General features: G+C 38.8%; 1 protein-coding gene across 6 annotated transcripts; it reads left to right on the top strand.

Moving 5' to 3' along the window:
- The first annotated feature begins 4,795 nt into the window (after positions 1–4,795).
- PTGR2 (prostaglandin reductase 2) lies at positions 4,796–18,644 on the top strand. 6 transcript variants are annotated; one of them, XR_011679250.1, is made up of 11 exons: positions 4,796–4,882; positions 9,859–9,927; positions 11,120–11,238; positions 12,256–12,447; positions 13,298–13,468; positions 14,439–14,648; positions 15,062–15,183; positions 16,409–16,496; positions 16,592–16,617; positions 17,214–17,253; positions 18,417–18,644. XR_011679250.1 is itself a non-coding variant. In XM_071427272.1 (10 exons), exons 2-10 carry the CDS (start codon positions 9,891–9,893, stop codon positions 18,479–18,481), a joined length of 1,044 nt encoding a protein of 347 aa, XP_071283373.1. In that variant the 5' UTR covers positions 4,796–4,882; positions 9,859–9,890; the 3' UTR covers positions 18,482–18,644. The 6 variants fall into 6 exon arrangements, 5 of the variants coding, with proteins under 5 accessions (XP_071283373.1, XP_071283375.1, XP_071283377.1 ...); XM_071427272.1 differs by lacking the exon at positions 16,592–16,617; XM_071427274.1 differs by lacking the exons at positions 4,796–4,882; positions 16,592–16,617 and adding an exon at positions 4,957–5,030.
- The last annotated feature ends 1,782 nt before the right edge of the window (positions 18,645–20,426 follow it).

The raw sequence follows: 20,426 nt of genomic DNA on the forward strand, positions 1-20,426 counted from the left end.
CAGCATGGAATGTCACTCTGACATGAAATCAGCTGAATAGCTCAGCTCAACCTCGGCAGCTGTCTCAAGCTAAAATTTTTCTATTTGTATATTGCATCACTTACACTGATTCAGAGTCACTGCACAAAGCTGTAATGACCCAAGGTGTTACTGTCCTCTCCTGAAGTTACTGCATCCACAACTTTGCTGCCAGAACAAATCATCTGCAAACTCCTAAGCTATTTCATGCAAAGGTACATGGATTAGCTCAAGTTACACTCAATAGCACTTCGTGCTCATGGCTGACATTGCATTGAGTGAACAGGGGAGGTTTCTCATTTTCTGGTCTCCTAGCTCAGTAACAAGAGCAAGAAACTTAACTGAAGTCTAGTAAACTAATAGTTTAGAAAACCAGAAACATCTAATCTACCAGAGATGACTTTGCAGTAATTTTTATTACTGCAGCCTGAAATGGTGCTTTAGAATTTGTAGGATAAGTGAATTGGTTTTGTTACCTAAGAACACGGGGCTCTTCCACAAGGCCTCTTCATCAGTGGAGAAACACACCTTTTCTCAAGATATCTCACTTCTCTGAAGAATAGATTAAAAATGTTTTTCTAACTTTCTGTATCCTTAGAAAAATGCTTCCCCCCAGCAGAAGATGACATCTTTCTTTCCTATCATATAAGAAACATAATACATCAAAAATAAAGATTTAAATTGTGCTGAGCATTTCTATTCACAGATTCCTGAAGGATGTTCCTTGAGAGATCTCATAGACCACTCTGCTCCCTACGGACACACGCTAAAGAATCTGCTGTCACTTTGAGCTCATGCACACCCCAGGGAATTTTTACTGTCAAAACACACCTGCACTTCAGTTACATAAGCAATATCCGCGTTATTCATCTACAGAGATTTCAAAACTACTTATTATGGTGACATTAATTAAAAATAATAAAGAAAAGGTACATATCTGCCAAGAATGAGCTACCCATGAATATGGCAATGTGTAAAAGTAGAATTATTATGGCTTACACTCATAAATATGACCCATCAGCCCAGCAAATCCTGGAATTTAGATTACTTTGCACTTAAAAAATATCTAAGCCTCACAGTGTAGGCAGAATATGTAAGTTTGTTGCTTCTATATTAAGAGCAGGTAAACATGAACAAATAGGTGGTTCAAAGTCAGTTAGACATAGTCAGTTAATCCTAAAGGAGGGGGAAAAAGAAGAAAGCCTCCAGACTTTGAGTTCTATTTTAACTATTAGTTTTGGCTACGCTGAAATTGATAGCAATATGATTTTAACGACTCTTAACAAGACAGCTGTTCCACTTTTACACTTTGTCCAAGCTCACACATGATTTTGGGAGCCAATGCCTTTTTATCCATGAGCCTCTTCCCCCCCCCCCCCCCCCGCCCCCCCCCCCCCCCCCCGCTTTGTTTTAAAAGGATCAAATGAGAATATTTTTATCTCACCATGTGGTTAAGAAATGTTTTTGCTTTCTCAAATTTGCCTGAAGTTGGTCAGAGGATACCTTGAGGATCTGTTCAGTGATGTAAGGCTCCCCTGAATGACATTCCCTATTTGGGTAGGCAGCAGTGACTTGTTGTCCATCACCACAACCATCTTCCAGCTCAAACACATCCTCCATTTAATCTCTGCCCCATCTCTGACTGACTGTAAAATTATCACATCAGTGTCCCTTTAGACTTGTTTTAAGTGGTAGCAGCTGTTAATAAAGCTCTTCTGTAACAACTATTCCACAATGGCCAGCTTGCATAGACGGTTTTATTTCACATGTGGGGTGAATTCGTGCAGCTTAGTTGAGTCTGAGGTGAATCAAGCTAAACCCAAAAAAAGCATTTTTAGAGTAGAAAAAGTGTCCACAAGCCAAGTCAGTGCAGAATAGCTTTTGAACTTTAAATTCACACCTAAGTGTATTTTACAACACCTTCACTTAACAAGTACTTAACAGAAGAGACAATGAGGGATGTGTGTGTGTGTGTGTGTGTGTGTGTGTGTGTGCACTGTGTGTGTATGTGTGCATGACCATAAAGGTTAAACAGCAGACTACAGATGACTGCTGCAACTATCTCCAGGATAACCTTGTAGAGGAAACACAGCCACCCTGTGCCAAGCAAGAGAAAACAGGGTTGTACAGAGATTTTGAAGTACTATCTTATGTGTTTGGGTTAAGGGCTTTGGGGTTTTTTCCATACTTTTATCAAACACCAGAAGTTGTATTGTCATTATATCATATAATACCGGTGTAAAAATATTTGTACATGTGCCAATATACAACATATTTTTGTCTTTCCCCACTTTCCTTTTAATTATTACTAGCCATTGAGATACACAACTTCTAAATGAACAGGAAGTTCTCTAGTAATCCATTACATAATGTGTTCCTATTTGCTCATGTAGTGACCTGTGACATTGTTTTCTAAATGAATTATTTTTGTAATTGTGCTGCTCTTTTCTTGCACAAGTAGGAGGCAAGTCAGTGCTCATTTTCTTGAACACAGGCCTCCTACACACAAGATGTGCCCATTAGAAACTCTGAAGATGATTTCAACCCTGATGACTTGCTTTCAGTGCATTACACCCGCAATCAGTGCACCTGTAACGAGGTCACATGATACAAGTTGGGGAAAAAAACACATGGAAGTATAAATCCCCTTATTAACATACATAGTTTTTCCCTCTCTAGACTATTCCAGTTCCAATGATGTTATTTCAACTAATGTGAAATGCAAAGTTTTGTATATTATGGTGGAACAAATATAAGATATTACAGTGCTATGGGTCAAGCTACAACAGAAAGGTTTTGCCTGCCTTTATGTGAGAGGCAGAGTACAAAGTCATCAGCATCATCAGTCTGGAAGAGTTTTTCCAGGCTGAAGCAATCACTCCAGGCTGCACAGTAATTGCCACCAACTCAGTGGCCACTTTGAAGACCTGTCTGTCCTTACAGCACAGTGAATCACTACAACATAGGGCAAGTACACAGAGTAATCATGTCAGGCAGTACCACGACTTAAGCCTCATCCCAGGAAAGCTTTGGGTCTTGCTACAACATGTTTTCTAAGGAAAAAAACATCTTCGTCTGTATTCAAGCACAGAAATAGCACATACATAGTAAATACATTATATTGCACACAAGAGCAACTTCAGTGGAATTTTAGGAATAGCTATCAAACAACCCTGTATCGCAGCAATGAACAAAATCTCATCCACTGGAACATGTGAGGAGCAAATGTCTCCCAGTGTTACATGAAGAAACTGTGCCATCATAAACTGTAAATGCCTTCTCCCAGTACCTCAGTTTAACAAGGCTGTGAAAAACACTAATCACTTGTTTTTAAAATTTTAAAAGTTTAATAGTAATAAAATGGTTATAAAAATAGTAATACAATTAGAGTAATAATAATTTGGACAATTTGAATTAGGACAATATGAGACAATAAAGGCAAAGAGTTACAGACCTCCGGGTACCTTTTTCTGGGCAGCATAAGCCTGAAAAAGGACACCCGTTAACAGAGGATTAACCCTTAAAAACAATATAGCATGTTGAATATTCATACATCTCATACATGATGCATAAATTCCATTCAAACAAAGGTTCGGTCTGGTCATCGTCAACTTCTTCCTCTCAATCCTAACGGCATCTTTGATTCTTAGCAAGGCTGGAATAAGTTAGTTTCTTCTGATAAGAGAACAATAAATTCTTTTTCTCTGAAAGATTTAGGTGTCCTGTGGCTGGTATCTGGTGCAAGTACCTCACTCCTTTCTTAAAAAAATATCCTACTTACATAGTTCCTATTTTAACTACAAAAGTTACCTTTTACATTTACCATACTATTAAAATGTTAATACAGCACTACTAATCAATACAACAAAATACATATAGTAAATATCTGCGTGGAACCATATAATATGCACTTTTCACAAAGGCCAAGTGCCGAATCCTGCACTTGGATTACAGCAACCCCATGCAGCACTACAGGCCTGGGGAAGAGTGAAATCTGCCTGGAGGAAAAGGACCTGGGGATGCTGGTTGGCAGTGGAAGGAACATCAGCCACTGTGTGCCCAGCTGGCCAGGGAGGCCAGTGGCATCCTGGTGTGTATCAGCAGCAGTGTGGCCAGCAGGAGCAGGGCAGGGATTGTCCCCCTGCACTGAGCACTGGCAATACCACACCTTGAGTCCTGTGCCCAGTTTTGGGCTTGTCACAACAAAAAAGACTTTGAGATGCTGGAACAGATCCAGAGAAGGGCAATGGAGGTGGTGAAGGGTCTGGAGCACAGGTGTGATGAGTGGCTGAGGGAGCTGGGGGAGTTTATCCTGAGGAAAAGCAGACTTGGTGGGTGGAGAACTTTATTGCTCTCTATAATTACCTGGAAGGAGATTGTAGTTGCATGAGGATTGGTCTCTTCTCCCAGGCAGCTAGAAACAGGACAAGAGGAGGTGGCCTCAAGCTATGCCAGAAGAGGTTCAGGTTGGACATTATGAGGAATTTCTTCACTGAATGGTTTATTAAGCATTAACTGGAATCTGGCTGCCTGGGGAAAGGGTGGACTTGCATTCCCTGAAGGCGTTCAATGAACCGTATGTGGCACTTAGTGTCCCGTCTAGTAGACAGGGTGTTCAGTGAAAGGTTGGTCTCGATGCTCTTGGAGGCCTTTTGCAACCTTAATGATTCTGTGTGATTATGCGATTCAGGGGACATCCTACCACAGCCCCTCACACCGCCACAGCCAGGCTCGGGCCATCGCCGCTTTAAGGCTGGGCCTCCGCTTTAAGTCTGGGCCTCCCCGGCGTTTCCCTGTTTAAGGTCGGCGCGCGTGCGCGCCGGGCCGGGCCGGGCGGTCTCCGGGGCGCTCGGGTTGGCTCAAGGTGAGCGGGGGCTGCGGGCTCTGAGGGGATGCAGCGGTGCCGGGGGCGAACCGCAGTTCGGCCTGGGCGGCGGGTGCTTGGTAGAGTTTGTACTCCCCTTCCCAGGAGTCGTGTCCTCAGGCATTGGCACCTTCTCGCTGCGGGGCAGGTGGGAGCACAGGTGGGGAAGAGGTTGGGAGAGGCTGCTGGCATTGCCCAGTCCCTGGAACGCGAGCTGGAATCGACCTTTACTGAGCCCCCAGATCAAAGCGCGTCCCGGGGCGGTGGAGGCGTTCCTGAGGAGAGGAGCGGAGCCCCCCGCAGCCCCGGACCAGCCTGTAGGACCGAGCCCCCTGTGCTGCCTCTCTGGGTTCTCTCCTGGGCTGCTCTGTCTGCGGCTTCCGAATCTGGTAATGACCCGTCGGCAGGCCTCTCTCCAGGACTCTTCCACCTTTGGCAGCACTGCTTTCTAACTTGGTCTTTGGGCGTACCTGACAACCTGGGTAGTCACTAGGCTCTCTGAGGGGCTCTCACGTGGGAGCCTGCAAACTGCATTATAGCCTTCTCAAAAAACCCATCGGGTGATGCTCCTGCCATCCTGGGAGCAATCTGCATTCCTTACGTGAAATTTTGCCAAGAAGGAATAGGCCTTTTGTATATAGACCATATACAGATGTGGTATTTTAAACAGTTTTCAGCAACTCTAACACAGTGCAACTGCTTTGTGAAAAACAAACAAACAAACAAAAAAACCTTCAAGATGTGGTACCTAAAAGCTTTTAGGGTTTTTTTGGCACCTGAATCTGAAAAAGCAAAGTTTATACAGTGCTATTGTATGTAGATATTAATGACTATACTTACTGGAACTTTTGGTTTGTAGGTCAGTGAAATCTGATAAAAAGCTGAAAGATATTAGGCTTCTTGGGGATATAAAAAAAGATGGCTGCATCAAGATCCTAATACTATTGTCTTTCTTTTTCATCTGCTTCTTGGAGGAAAGATTGGAGCCTGCCCTCAACACTTATACAGTGTCAGAAAATCCACATGAAGAAAACACTATAAGAGAGACTTCTCATCAGAAAATTCAATGATGGAACATGTAACATTAGGAAATCTAAATTTATTGGTTCAATTCATAAAAGTACTTAGCTTTTTATGGCATGTATTTTTCTCCATTCATGACAGTTGATATTGATTCTGGCTTGCCATTAATTAGCATTCATCAAATGTAGGGCTCCTTAGTGGAGCTGGTGGAAACTTTGATACTTAATCCATTACATTTGCTTTTCCATTTCCATTTACCTTACCTTGCCAGTTACAGTTGTCTCTTCTTGTTTTTTCACCAGTCATTCCCACCTCAGTTTGCTTGGTTGTCTCATTCATTGTTCCCACTTGCTTCAGTTCTCTCTCCCCATTCTGTTTCGCTCTTCTCTGTTTTACTGGCCATTAAGTTGCTGTTCTTGTCATGTTCCTCTGTTCTTACTGATTCCTAGTCCCAGCTCTTCCCATCTTTTCTTCCTGCATGTTCCTCATTCAGAGTCATTCTTGAAATTTCTTTCCTTGAGTTTCCTTCGAGGATCCTTGCTCCAGCCATTTTGACATCACAGTTTCAGAGGACTTCCAAATCTTTTTCTCTGTTTAGATGCCTGCCTTCTTCCTCCTTGTTGCCTGGGCCTGATACAGGACTACCTGTTCTTCCTTTTGCTTTTTAACTAAACTGCATCTGGCATGGGCTGTAATAACTTGGAAGCAGGTGACTTGTTTTGGCAAGAGTATAGGCAACTGAAAATTCTGCCTTATGGGCAGTCTCCAAAACAAGAAGTTCTGGGAACCAAGCCCAGGGCAAACAAACTGGAGCATTTTAGCACTGAGGAATTTATTTAACTTTTTGAAAGGAGTTGTCACGTGTCTCTGAAACAGTGGGGAAAGAAAGGCAAGGGGAGAAGTAAAACTGGGCTAAAACATACTTGAGACTCCCCTGAAGATGCTGCTGTTGTGCTGGTTAATGCTCCTGATCTACTCATGGGGTGGATCAGGTGATTGACATAGCACAATGATGTTAAAACTTGGAATTTTTACTCTATTTGATTTAAAGAGTTAAACCAACTCAGATTGATTTTGTCTGGAAAAGCTAAAAAATAATAATTGTGTTGTCTTTTTAAAAAATAGTGAAAAACATCCTGCACACTGGCACTATGTGTGTGTTGAAAAGAATTGTGTATATGGTACAGATCGCCTTTATTTCACTTTTTATAGAAAATCTGTTCTCTTTTTCCAAAAGTTTTCTTCACTATACAGTGCTAAAAGATGGTGCCTCTACTTATTTTCTTTAGCCACTTCTGTATTGTTTTCAATGTGAGGAAAGTTTGATTCTTATTGTGTTATGGTGTTACTGTGACCGTTTGCTTGTGTAATGGTGCTGCTGACTTCCACTGTAGGTGCAGTCCTATTTAGAAGTGAATGTCCATCTGCAGTGTTGTATGCTGTGGCAGCTGTCACAGAATTGGAGACAATTCAGTTGCCAGTTTCACTTTTTGTCCACCCACTCATAGTACCTGGAAGATCTTCAAATTGAATCAGTACACAGGCTCCTCAAACAAAAGCTGTGAAAACAAACTGGGAAATAAACAGTGGTTTTGTTCCTTCAAAATGTCAGGCATTCAGAGTAGTCTAAACTTACATTGGATAATTTTTCTACTCACATTTATCTATGCTGCTCTGTATTGCTTTGTTTTCCTTTTAGTATGTTAATATCTTGGATTTTTTTTTCTTTATGTAACTGGGTTTTCCCCCCTCTGTATAATCATAGAAAGCAGATATTTCAGGAGTATGTTAGTCACAATAAAAATTATCTTCATCCTCTCTTGTTCAGATTGGGGTTTTGTGTTTGCATAATACACATATTTAGTTTTAGGCTAACAAAAATGGAGATTTGACAGTGGACTGCTCTGTAAGGCATGAGCTGTACAGCAGTTCTGCCTGCTCTGTGTGGTTTAAAAACAGAGGCTCAAACCCTCAGCCATGGGTGTGGATACTATATATCGAGGAGTGATGTGCCCAGATTTCATGTCAGATGAAAATTATATTATATTTACTGCATTCGTATATTTACTGCATTCTTAACTCATTATTTGTGCACAGAGCAGTTTGATTAGTGGTTACAAACTTCAGCTGAGTTGCAAATGTGTGCAAATCATTTACTAGAGTGGGCTTGTCCTTTTAAACTGCGCTGGGCACATCTGACAGTTTATGAAGTGCTCCTTGTATTAGCAGAAATTCTCAGATGCTAAATCAGCTGCTCTGGGAATAATAGTTGTGCTACTTGAATGTAATTTTTTTTGGCAGATGTTATCAGGAAGAATTTGGAGTTTTGTTCTGAAAAATATTCTGTAAAATAAATACAGAGAGATGTGCCCATGATTACACAGGAAGTCTATAGCTGAGTACAGTGCTGAACCCACCAAACTTTCTTTTAATCCATCCTTCCTGTTAGGGTTTTACATTATTCATGTTCTAGAGATTATATCAGCTGTGTGGGTATAAAGATGGATTTCTATTTCACTTTTCAATTGTTAAGTCCTTAATTTTCAATGCACATTTTTGTTTACAAACAGTAAGTAGTAATTTCATCAAAGTGTGGAGGTTTTTCCTTTTGTTGTAGACTATTGTTTTACACTGTTTTGTCCAAAGAGCTCTGCAGGTCACTTGTTTTTTAGCATTTTGTGATGCTGTAAAGACACATTTGAGATTCATTCCTTGTAGCATCCTTAGGTGTTGAAATACTGGAAAGAAATTCACTTTTTAGTAACTTTTCCCAAATAAGTAGCTTTTCAAGTGCAAACACAATAAAATGTTAAAACTTGATCTGTTTCTTTAACAAGATACTTATGTTTTGAGTCAGCTGTGTATTTTAGACAGGAGGAATGGCCAGGGATATGCACCTTTTCTCCTAATAACTTTTTAGTTGTTTTGTAGCATTCCAGACTCTAGTTCTTGATGGTTTGTGAGTGCTGTTATGTAAGCACTGTAGCAGTACAGACAGAAGGTTCTGTATTTTGCAGTGTTCAAAGAACAAAGATGTTGGATAAGTGGCAATGATGTACTCTTTCTAGGCTTATCTTTTAGATTTACTCCAATTTGCTGTTCTTGTCAGCAAAATAAACATTATGACAAAGATGTTAGCTATCATGTTTCATTCTTTAATGTCCTTTGTTCGTATGGAGGTTGGTTATTTATGGCTCTTGGCTGAAAATAGTAGTCACATTTTTATTTTGTATTAGATCTGAGAGCATGTGAGATCATGTTTTTCCTCCTGTTAAGTCAGGGTTATTTCCTCTTAATAACTTTGGGTCTTACAGGTGCAAAATCACAGATTTGCAATCCTCTTTTAAAACTGTTGAAATTCAGGGATAAATCTTTCTGTAGAACAGATTGAGTGATGATCTCATTCTTTCTCATCTTTGGGCACTGCTAATAGAAAGAATTGCTTTTTCTTACAAAACATCTTACACAACAATATCTTTTTATCATGCACCTGCAGACTGCTATTCTGGTGTGCCTGCCTGCCTTTTATTGAGTGGCACCTGACTTTGTGTGCAAAGGTGCCTCTGTGTCTGGTAGGTGGAACAGAGTGCTGTTCTCAGTCAGCACAGGAAAGCTAATCAGACACCTCTCCTTCTGCCTGCTAGGGGCTGGTGAGGGTCCTACAAGGAGCATGGTGCATTACTGTTTTCCTTCTTTCCAGCAGGTGCTACTGTGAGATTGAATAAATCAGAGCTTTAATAAGATAAACAGGGAAACTCCTTATTCACATGTTTGTTTATGTTATGCTTGAGGTTGGTTTATATGATTCTTTATATCTTCCTTGGGCATGGATCCTGAAGTTGGGGAGGTCTGTATTTCATTCCCAGTTTCCAAATTACTGAGTACTTTGCCTCATACTCTTTTTTCAAAAAAAAAATTATATTTCAGGCCTCAAACAACATTTTCTTTTGTAGAAATCCAGTGTGAAATTGCTACAAAAGCAGAGATGATTATACAAAGAGTAGTGCTGAATTCACGGCCTGGTATGTATTTCTCTCCACTAAAAAGCAATGTGTTTTGTTCTGATTGCCTAATGCTCCAGAATGGTGACGGTAGAAACGGACACTAATTTGAGATACTGACATTTATATATCTTAATATTGTATGCAGCAATAAAGTTTATTTAAAGTGCATTTATTTATATATAAATGTATTGATTTCCATGAATGTAAATACATATATTTGTAATAAATTTGTCTGCATTTATTAATAAATGTAAATTGTGTTAGTATAGATACGTTTCTATTGAATATGTACCATATATTCAAACTGCATTTGTTTAGTCTGCAGATTTCTAAACTGTTGTGTGAGAAAAAAAGGGTTAACATGTAATATATGAGGAAACTCTAAGTGTAGAGGCTGAAAGTGAAGAAAGATTAGGGGACATGACTTTTTAGTTCTCACATTTTTTTTTTTTTGCATTGTAAGAGGTGTCTAAAATATTTGGTTACTATTAATTTTTGTTTCCTTGTAGTAAATATTGAATCTTTTGCTACTCTCATGTTTCAAAGGGTTTGAAAGGGTTTGGTGTTTAAGTTTACACTGTTGAGGTTTTGTTTACTCTCTTGTTTACACATTTGCCTTGTTATGGATTAGCACAGTATTTTGAGTAGTGAGTTCATAAATCTGGTGTAGAAGACATTAAGTTTTGCAGGGAGTATTGTATGCTGCTTAATGCTAAAATAGTTTTAAGTGTTAAGAGCTATTGTGTGACCTGCAATTAAGTCTTTCAAATGGTGCAGCAGGAGCCTGCTCTAGCTGTGCAGTCACTCTGACCTAAAATAGGCAAGGCTGTCTGGCTGTCTCAGCACTGGTGGTTCCAGTTGTCTGATTGCCCTGCTGCATGTAGTACCAACCTGAGGATGAAGCCTCCAGTTCTGGGGTCCTTTCCACAATTTTATGGATGTTTCTGGGAAGCTTTAATGTAAGGAAGTCTCTATGAAAGGATGCCCTTGCAGAATGTGCATGTGTAGTGGCTTCAGTCTGTATTCCCTCAGTCTCACTTGAGCCAGAAGAGGCAGAAAGGTGGGAGTAGTTTGTTCTAGTTTTACACCTGAGTAAATATACAACCTAATTTATTCTAAAAAGGACTACCTTATAAAACGGCCTTCCTCTGTTGGTTAAGGAAAGTTTTACATTGATTCATTTATTTGTTAAATTCTACTATAACTCTAGGTAAGAATGGAGTGCCAGTGGCTGAAAACTTCCGACTGGAGCAAAGTACAATAGCAGATACAGTCCAAGTGGGACAAGTCCGTGTTAAAACTCTCTATCTCTCAGTGGACCCCTACATGGTAGGTGATGGACTCAGAGCTAAGCCAGAAATTGTTCTTTTAAGTACCTTCAACTTGTCATGATGTTTAACACCAAAGTTACCAATTACAGAACAAATATATATCTAGTGTAACATAGTAATTGTATTCATTCTGATGGAGTTATATTGGGAAGGAATTTGGCATTAATATGCTTGGGATATATAAATAGGAATGTGACTTCATTGGACCAGGAAGAGACTGTAAGCCATTACAGATTTGTTTGTATCAGTTTCTTCTGAACTTGGCCTTTTTTGTATTCTTTTTTTTCTAGTCATGCAAAATTACAGAAATCATGTGGTTGAGAGAATTGTGGGTTGAAATGGAAGTGAAGGTAGAAGAAGAACCAGACAGATACAGTCTGTTAAAGTCTGCTATAAAGAGAATTCTGATGATTTATTCCCTCCATAGATCGTGAGAGTAGAAAAAAAACCAGTCTTGATTTCAAGAAAGTACATTTAGCTTGAGAATTAAGGAAAAGTTTAAGAATCTTGAAATACTGGGTGTAGCTACATGGGAAACTGGAAAGAAAATGTGTCCCATTTCAAGATGTTTCATTAAACAGATCTCTGTCAGGGGTAGTCTGCATATATTTGACTGCTCTTCAGTGCACAGGTGTAGACTAAATGACTCGTGGGCATTCTTTTTCAATCCTGCATTTCTAGGATTCCTTCAGTTGAGGAATGGCATTTGTAGGGTTCTCATCAGACCCAAGCCAGTCATTGTCAGTTGTGCTGGTGCTTTTGAGCCAACATCTGTAGAATGTGTTGGCTTTGGTAACACTGATGGAGATCAGGATGGTCCATCCTCCTTTTGTACTGAGCAAACAAGGGGAAAGAGGGATCTAAGAAAAGATTACGAATACTTGGGGCTTATTGAGAGATTTTTGAGTAGCCCTTTGTGTTTGAAGCTCAGAACCCATCTTTGTCCCCCACCCAGCTTGAACTGGTAAACCAGCTATGTTCCACCAGAGCCTTTCATTAGAGCCTTGTCTTTCAGCGCTGCCGAATGAATGAGGACACGGGCTCGGATTACCTGCGGCCCTGGCAGCTGTCTGAAGTTGCTGACGGTGGGGGCATCGGGGTGGTGGAGGAGAGCCAGCACCATAACCTTGCTAAAGGAGACTTTGTAACCTCCTTCACTTGGCCCTGGCAGACTGCAGCAATTCTTGATGGAGACTCGCTGCAAAAGGTAATAGAAATGCAAAGCCCAAGTTGTGCGTGACTGTTTTTTTCCTAAATACTTTTTTTCCCATCCCAAACTTCTATTTTTTTTTCCCTAAACAGCTGCAACTCATAGGTGCCAAGATTTATATTTTTTTTAATAACAATTTTGCTGGTTAATATATTAAGGCCATTATTATTTTAATTGTTGTTTTAAAAAAAATTCCCTGAAGCTATTCCAATAAATAATTCTCTTAATTATTTTAATTCTAATAGAACTTCTTCATGAGAGTGTAACTGTAACACATCAAAGACTTTAGGTATATTTAATCTATTTTTTTAACCTATGTTAGTAAAAGCTTTTACCTCAGGTTTTACATTCACATAAGAAAGAGTATTCAATATGAAGTTGGAAGTGGAGAGGTTTCAGTGCATTAGGGATATTGTGTTGATTGTTCTCTCATAACAGAAAATTACTGTAGTTTGAGAATTTATACTTTCCAATAAACTCCTTCCTTTAGGACTCTCTGTTACTGATCTGCAAACACCATATTTGATAAAATGGTGCATTTTTATCCTTTTATGCTAGCATAGGAATAGTTCACCATTGTTGGAAACTTTGTATCTCCCAACTTTTTTTAACGCTTCCATAATTTAAGTTTTTGTGAGTTACTTTGCTTCAAAACTTTTTCTAAAACCACAGAGACATAACATTTTTGTACAGACTTGTTGTTAGAGTAGAGCTAGAGATAGCTCATCCCTACCAGTTTTACCTTGCCTGGTAAATATCCTGAATTCGTTTTCTACCCTCAGGCAATCTTAAGAGCAGAACCTCACCTTAGAAACAAATGACCTCCTACCTACTTTCTGTTCCCTAGCTGGAGCCACAGCTTGTAAATGGACGCCTTTCCTACTTTCTGGGTGCAGCTGGCATCACGGGGCTGACGGCCCTGTTGGGAATCAGGGAGAAGGGACACGTGGCCATGGGTGCAAATCAGACCATGGTGGTGAGCGGAGCGGCCGGTGCCTGCGGCTCTTTGGCTGGCCAGGTAGGTGCAGGCTTAGGGCATGCAAACATACTCTGTTAGCAAGTTTGCTCTTCTGAAACATGCTGGTTATTAAATATACAGATAAAATCTTTGTAAATGTGAGCAGATATAATCCTGTGGGAACGGCCAGTTTCACAGATTTGGCACACGCTCTCTCTCAGTATGAAAGACTTGACATATGAAAATCAAGTTTCATGAAATAGGGAGAGGAGAACACAGATACTGGTGATTACCTGTTGCTAGCACAAGTAAAATAGATGATGTATATATACATGTATTTATTATATATTTATATGGTAGCCTGCCATCCCAACACTGTATTGACTGGAGACTTTCATTTTTTTCTCTATTAGAAAATAGTAATGTGGTAAACCCTTTGTGCTGTGTTCCATGACATCCTTTGTGTTTTGAGATTTACAGTCCTTTGATCCTCCTCTGCTTTGCAGAACCTGTTTGCGGTGTGTATGTGCATATCTGCAAATATCTCTCTAGATATATCTTAATATCAAAATTGATATTAAGCAAACTTTAGACCTACTAATAAAGAGAAGCTATGAAGAAACAAAGCATGAGCAAATCTATGAAGATTGTATTTAAATCAATTATTGTCTAATTTTTTTTCCTTTTATTACTTATGGTACTCGGCAGATGGTCATTTTCTACTATATTTGGTTCTCCAGTACTGGCAGTCATTGTTGATTCCACAAACATAGTCTGCACTCAGTGGGTTTGAAAAGATGGTAAATTTTGATTGTACCTGCCCTGTGTGTAGTTGTGAGGAGGGAGTGACAAGAAGTGGTTGTGTCACATGAGATGGGAATGTTTGCTGCCTGGGGTTTAGTGGAATGAGAATAACTGTAACACCCCTTAGGACCCCCTTTCTTCCACTGGTACTTTTATACAGATGGATGATCTAATTTGTGTTTGGGGTTTCTGGTTGGTTTGTTTTTTTTTAACTGTGTGCCTGCAGATTGGCCGTCTGGAGGGCTGCTCTAGAGTGGTGGGGATTGCTGGCACAGATGAAAAGTGCTCCATTTTGGTCCAAGAAATGGGGTTTGATGCTGCTATCAATTACAAGAAGGGGGATGTGGCAAAACAGCTACGTGAACTCTGCCCAGGTGGTGTGGATGTTTACTTTGACAATGTTGGTGGTGACATCAGTGATACAGTTATAAGTCAGGTGATTATTCCAGCTGTCATGTTTATTCTAGTCATTCTCCAATGTCTGCATGCCCAGCTTTCAATTAACTCATACTGGAGTCCAGCCTGTAATACAGCACAGCTTTCCACTTCAGTAACCGACTTCAGGTGCTGATTCTGGGGGCCCACAGCAAGATAATAATTTCCTATATTCCTTCTATTTTGTGCCTTTTTAAATTACACTGGGCTGAATAGCAGTTATTTACCCACTATTACCTTGCAATTTTACCTATTTTAATGTTGTCATAGATTCTGTGGGACTGCATGCAATTCTCCCACTCTTACAGGAAATGTGGCTAGTGAAAATTTTGCAATAACATCTATTGCATCTGAAAAATTTAGTTTCTGAGACTGAGGAATGCCATTTTTCTCACTTTATGCTGTCCCAAATAGATGAATCAGAACAGTCATATCATCCTGTGTGGACAGATTTCTCAGTATAACAAAGACGTGCCTTATCCCCCTCCACTGCCTCCTGACACAGAAAAAATACAGAAAGAAAGGAACATCACAAGGTACAGTTCTCCTCCAGAACTTGTGACCAAGTTCCAGGTAGATTGTTCATATGGTGTTTGGACAGTAGTCTGTAATCTGCAGTAGCTACTTGTAATTGGAACAGAATGTTGTCATGCCTAAAAAGGAAAATATAATCATGGTATCAATAGATCCTTTCTCTTACATTTGTCTTTATCAGCATAAAAAAATGGGAAAGGATGTTTTTATATAGAATCATAGATATAATTTGTTACATTTTATTTGAGGTTGCTTGATTCAGTCCTTTAATCCCTGACAATTCTTTAGTACAAGGGAAGGTGTTGCCATAGTTCGGTTCTCAGAAGTTTTGCGAAGTGCCTTCTCTCAAAATGTTGTAGTTCAGGCATAAGGATGCAGCTGATGCAGTGATTTTATTGAAATTACATTTTTAGTATTTGGGGGTTTATTAGATAATGGAACTGTAGGTGTGACAGATATATATGGGTAGAACATTTTTATTATGTTCTGACTCTGGGAATTGCTGAATTTCCTCTTAGGGTTCAGACGGAGCTAAGGCAGAGATTAGGAGGAGAGTCTTGGATTTTTCAGTCATTGCATTGCAGGACATTTGGGAGACTTGATTTCTGTGCAAATCAATTGATCTCTCCTAATTGAAATCTTTCCTTGTCCTTGTTACAGTTGTCTGCCCTTGTAAAAAAATGGATAAAATTAGTAAAATACACCATGCATAGTAGAATGCAGTGGAAAATTTAGTCAGTATGTCCCTACAAGTAATTATAATTTTTGATGATAATTTCCATTTCTCAATTGCTATGGAAAGCCATGACAGCAGGATATGCAAAATTGTGGGGAACCTGAAAGTTAAGTTAGTCTCACCATCTGGTTGCAGGTTCACTAATTATTCTCCCACCACTGAAAAAAAGAAAAAGAAAATGTAAAAAATAATAGGAATTTGCTCATATTTTATGGATATTTACTTATTCTGGTGATACTACTTTACTACTCGATTTTTATTACTCTTCTATCTGATACTTGAAGAAATGTTCCTAAGACTGATGTTACTGTCAAGCTCCCACTGCAGGAAATTGTCACAACAAACTAGCAAGGCCCTGAGCTACATTTCTTTATCATTTGTGCTCATAACCCTTCAGTTTCATCAAGGCTGTTTTCTGAAAAGATTTTTAAAGATTTTCAAGGACATTGATCAAAGTTTCTTAAACTAAAGCTCATTCTTTTCTTTCACAGGGAAAGATTCTTGGTGTTGAACTACATGGACAAACAAGAAGCTAGTGTATTACAACTCTGCCAGTGGATCCAAGAAGGTAAACTGAAGGTGAGAACTTCTAGGTTTAATCTATGGCCTTTGATACTATCTCCTACTACAAGAGGACTAATTTCTTTGTCTCTGGCTCTCTTACTGTGCCTCAGGATTGAACAGACCTTTTAAAAAATGTGTAAGTATAATTGAAAGCTTATTAGGTAGCACTGTTTTTTAAAAGGTACTTGCTGAGAATGGTCTGACTGTCGTATGACTGACTTCTCTGATTACATGCTGCTCATGTCTGTATTCTTTATTTCAGCATAGGCTGGAAGTGCTTTTTTACTTAAAAATGAAGACTTTCAAAATATTTTTAAAAAGTACTTTCAAATACCTAATAAGTTAAGTGTCCTGAAAGCTTTTGAGGATCTTGTTGGAAATTTTACTTCAAGCTTTATAATCACCATTTATTACTTTGTAATGAGTATATGCTTAACTATGCCTTCCCTGTGAGGTCTGTCTGAATTAGATTTTGGTTCTTCAAGTGATCAGTAATTTTCCTGGAAAAATAGCAAGACGTTAAATTTTGGTAGGGGCAGGGATCTGATTGAAGAATTAACCCACCTGCAGATTTATCAGAAAATATTCACACCTCTCTTGTTCAAAGAATCTGGTCCAAACAGAGCCCTGACCATTGTAGCGAGAGAAGTCTTTAGATTTTGGTGGTTTCTATGGCAGTTTCTTGGCATGTTTCTAAGAAATGTGAAATGCTCCTCTTGTTTGCATTGACAGGTCAGAGAGACTGTGGTAGAAGGCTTAGCAAACATCGGTGGTAAGATATTTACATCACTTTTGAAGAATAATGACCTGATTATATACAATGACAGGGGTTAACTTTGTTTCATTTGTCAGTTTAGATTTTTGTATTTTATCAAAAACATTATTTTTGTTAAAATAATTTTTCACTTATTATTAAAATGTTCTGTAAGAGAATTATTGTATATTTAAAAATAATTTAATATAAATTTAGATTTTATTATTGTTTTAGTACTGAGGGGAATTTATTCTTAGACTGCTATTTTAGCAGCTGGTGATAATCATCCTGATCTTAGAGGTTTAAAGTGCTGCCCCTTTCTTTGAACTTGTGTATAAGGAAATCTTTTTTAAAATCCTTGAATTTATACTTTAAAAACACAATATCTAACAGAAGTTATTAGATTTGCTAACAAAAAAAAATTAAAAGTATACAGAAGAAAGGGCAAAGCATCTTACTAAAGAAAGTAAAAATTAATTTCTTTTAATAGAACAAAGTCTTCTGTAGTCTGTTCAAAGTATCTGTAACAAAGGAAATACAAAAATTAAGAGGGTCTGGTGATATAAGCTATGTGATGTGTATTAAAAATGTGTCCCCTTCAAGGAAGAGGGAAGAGTGTGATTTAGTCCCTTTAGCCATTAGTCCCACAAGATTGAAAACTAGTAGGATTAAGTGATAACTAAATCTCCTAGATTTCAATTTATTCTAGTCATTGCTAGTTCCTCCTTACTGGTATACATATGTATTTTGAAGTAACTTGGTCAAATATATCAGTCATATATCATAATTTCATACTTTGTTTACTCAGAGATAGATTATTTTGTACCAGCTTCTCCCACTACAGTACAATATTTATAAATCTTTTCTTTCATAAATGTGACCCACAGCATTTGTGAGCTGTCCAGTCATGTCTTATGTAGCATCAAACTGTTGCTTACAGATAATTCTTTTTAAATTGTTACACAAAGCTGCCCTTGGCAGTTTATTACAGGCTAGCTTTTTTTTAATCTCCTTCATAATTTAACACATAATTAAGGATAAATATGATTAGGTCCTAAATGGTATGTCTCCTTTTTTGGGAGCTGCTTAATACATTTGCTTCTACCATTTTTGGTTTCTCTTTTGGAAGCTACTTGGCTTGTTTTGCTTGGCATAAACTTACTTAATTATTTCTCTTGAAGCTGCTTTCCAGTCCATGATGAACGGAGGCAATATTGGAAAACAGATCGTCTCAATTTCGAAGTAAAAGTCATTGATTCGAGAAAAATAATTGCATTCGGTCTCTAACAGCGGGCAAGTTTTTAATTATACTAATTTCCATTTCTTAAATAAACCATTAAGTTGTTCTGTATGTACTGAAAGCAGAGATTTTGGGATGCTAATAAATTAAATTGAACTGGAAACAGCAATGCAATAATTGATACTCAAATTGAGTAATACGTTCTTGACATCATTTTGACAGCTGCCACCTACAGTTGCAAATATTTAATGGGTGTGGTTTAAAAGAACATTCTGTGTTGTCCCAAGCACAGGCTCATCACCTGGTTGGTGTGTGACAGCACTTGACACACCAAGGTGAGGAATTCCTATTTCTTTATGGTATTCTGTACAAACTAGGAAATTGGGGGGCAACTCACAAAAGTCTATCATCACCATCAAAACTTTACACTATTTGCACATTTTAGCAAACAAAGCCATCAGCATTCATTGGTTACAATTTGTACAGCTTTTTCATTAATTAGTACTCAGACCCTTATTTGCCAGTTCTATCTCTTGCTTCTCGTGCTAATTATTCCACATGTGCACTTCTTCTCCCCATTCCATTTGGCGATTTTTTAACTTGGTGGACAGGGGTTGGTGGTTTCTATCTCCCCTGCCAGGACTATCTTTCCCCCAGTTACTGCTCAGTCCTGCTGACTTCGCTCCAAGGGAGCTTATCCAGACAGCCCAATTATTTTGGGTTTGTGTTCCCTTTTCCTTAAAACAAAGAATTAGCCATGCCCACAAGTTTCACCTTGCAATTGCTTAATCATAACTGCCTAGCTATAGGTACTGATTAACAACAAAAAACCTGCAAATTTTGATTCAAATCTTGAGGAAGTAAATATCACAATATTTGCTGAAGGGCTACTCGAGAGTGAGCTCATCTCTGGCACCATGAGTTGACATACCTTCCATGAGTAATTGTCCTCTAGACAGTTATTTTTCACAACTGGAACAAAATAAGATAAAATTATAATATTCCCAGCAGTATTATTTTTATAGGAATTGCTTAGTAATCCACATAAGTCAGCAGTCTATTAAGAGCTGTGATGTGAGGGGTGATTCAGAGTGAGATCATGCTGAGATACTGATTCCTTACCATAATAAAGGCAGCTTGATTGCAGTAGCATTCTGGTAGTTAGGTAAGCTGGGGAGGGCAGTACAGGCTCTAGCAGCATTAGTCAAAATGGCTTTAAGACAGAGAGATAGGGACAGTGAAAGTAAACCTCACCCTGATAACCCCAGTGTTTACTATTCTCATAGAAGTATTCATTCCTTTACTTGTGAATCATGGTTCATGTCACATCTTAAGAATAAAAAGCCAAAAGGAGAAGATTCTTTAAAGTAAGTGCCATCAGTTATAAAAACTATTCTTTTTTTTGTCTTGTCCTAATTTCTTAATATTTGTAATAGTGTGGTTCTTCAGCTATCATATATTTTATACTGTGAGAGGTGTAATTTAACAAAGGGTGACAAATAACTGGTAAGAAAAATCCAGTATGCTTTGGAGGTTCCTTCTTATGGTAATTAGTCCACATGCCCAATCTTTCACTTCTTTTGGGTTGGTGGGTTTCTTGAGTCGGTGGTTGTGATCTGCCTGTGTCAGAATTACCTTTAACCAGTCAGAGCCAATTTCAGCACAGTTGCTGAGTTGTCTTTATTAGTTTCTTCCTTATCATGGGAGTTCTTCCAGATGTCCTTATGGCCTAGAAACTCTGCATTCTTTGTGTCCTCTGTCAGTAGTACATTCTTCCCAAGCTTTGCTAACCTCCCACTAGGCCTGAGATCAAGCATGTCAAGCCCTAAACTTTAAGGAGGCCAACAAGTACTTTGTCTTTAACACCTGGGCATTGCTTACAGCTTGCTTGTTAACTGCTACCTGCTTTGTTGGTTGTATCTTCTTTCTTGTTAATTAGGCTTGAGAATAT

The sequence above is a fragment of the Agelaius tricolor genome, unplaced genomic scaffold, assembly GCF_023055355.1.
Source record: "Agelaius tricolor isolate 1412-34295 unplaced genomic scaffold, bAgeTri1.0.p SCAF_5, whole genome shotgun sequence".
NCBI lineage: Eukaryota > Metazoa > Chordata > Aves > Passeriformes > Icteridae > Agelaius > Agelaius tricolor.

Coding starts and splice junctions, on each gene's coding strand:
- PTGR2 (XM_071427272.1), top strand. CDS start 9,891: ATGATTATACAAAGAGTAGTGCTGAATTCACGGCCTG. Junction 9,928..11,119: donor AGTGCTGAATTCACGGCCTG/GTATGTATTTCT, acceptor CTATAACTCTAG/GTAAGAATGGAGTGCCAGTG. Junction 16,497..17,213: donor TCCAAGAAGGTAAACTGAAG/GTGAGAACTTCT, acceptor TTGCATTGACAG/GTCAGAGAGACTGTGGTAGA.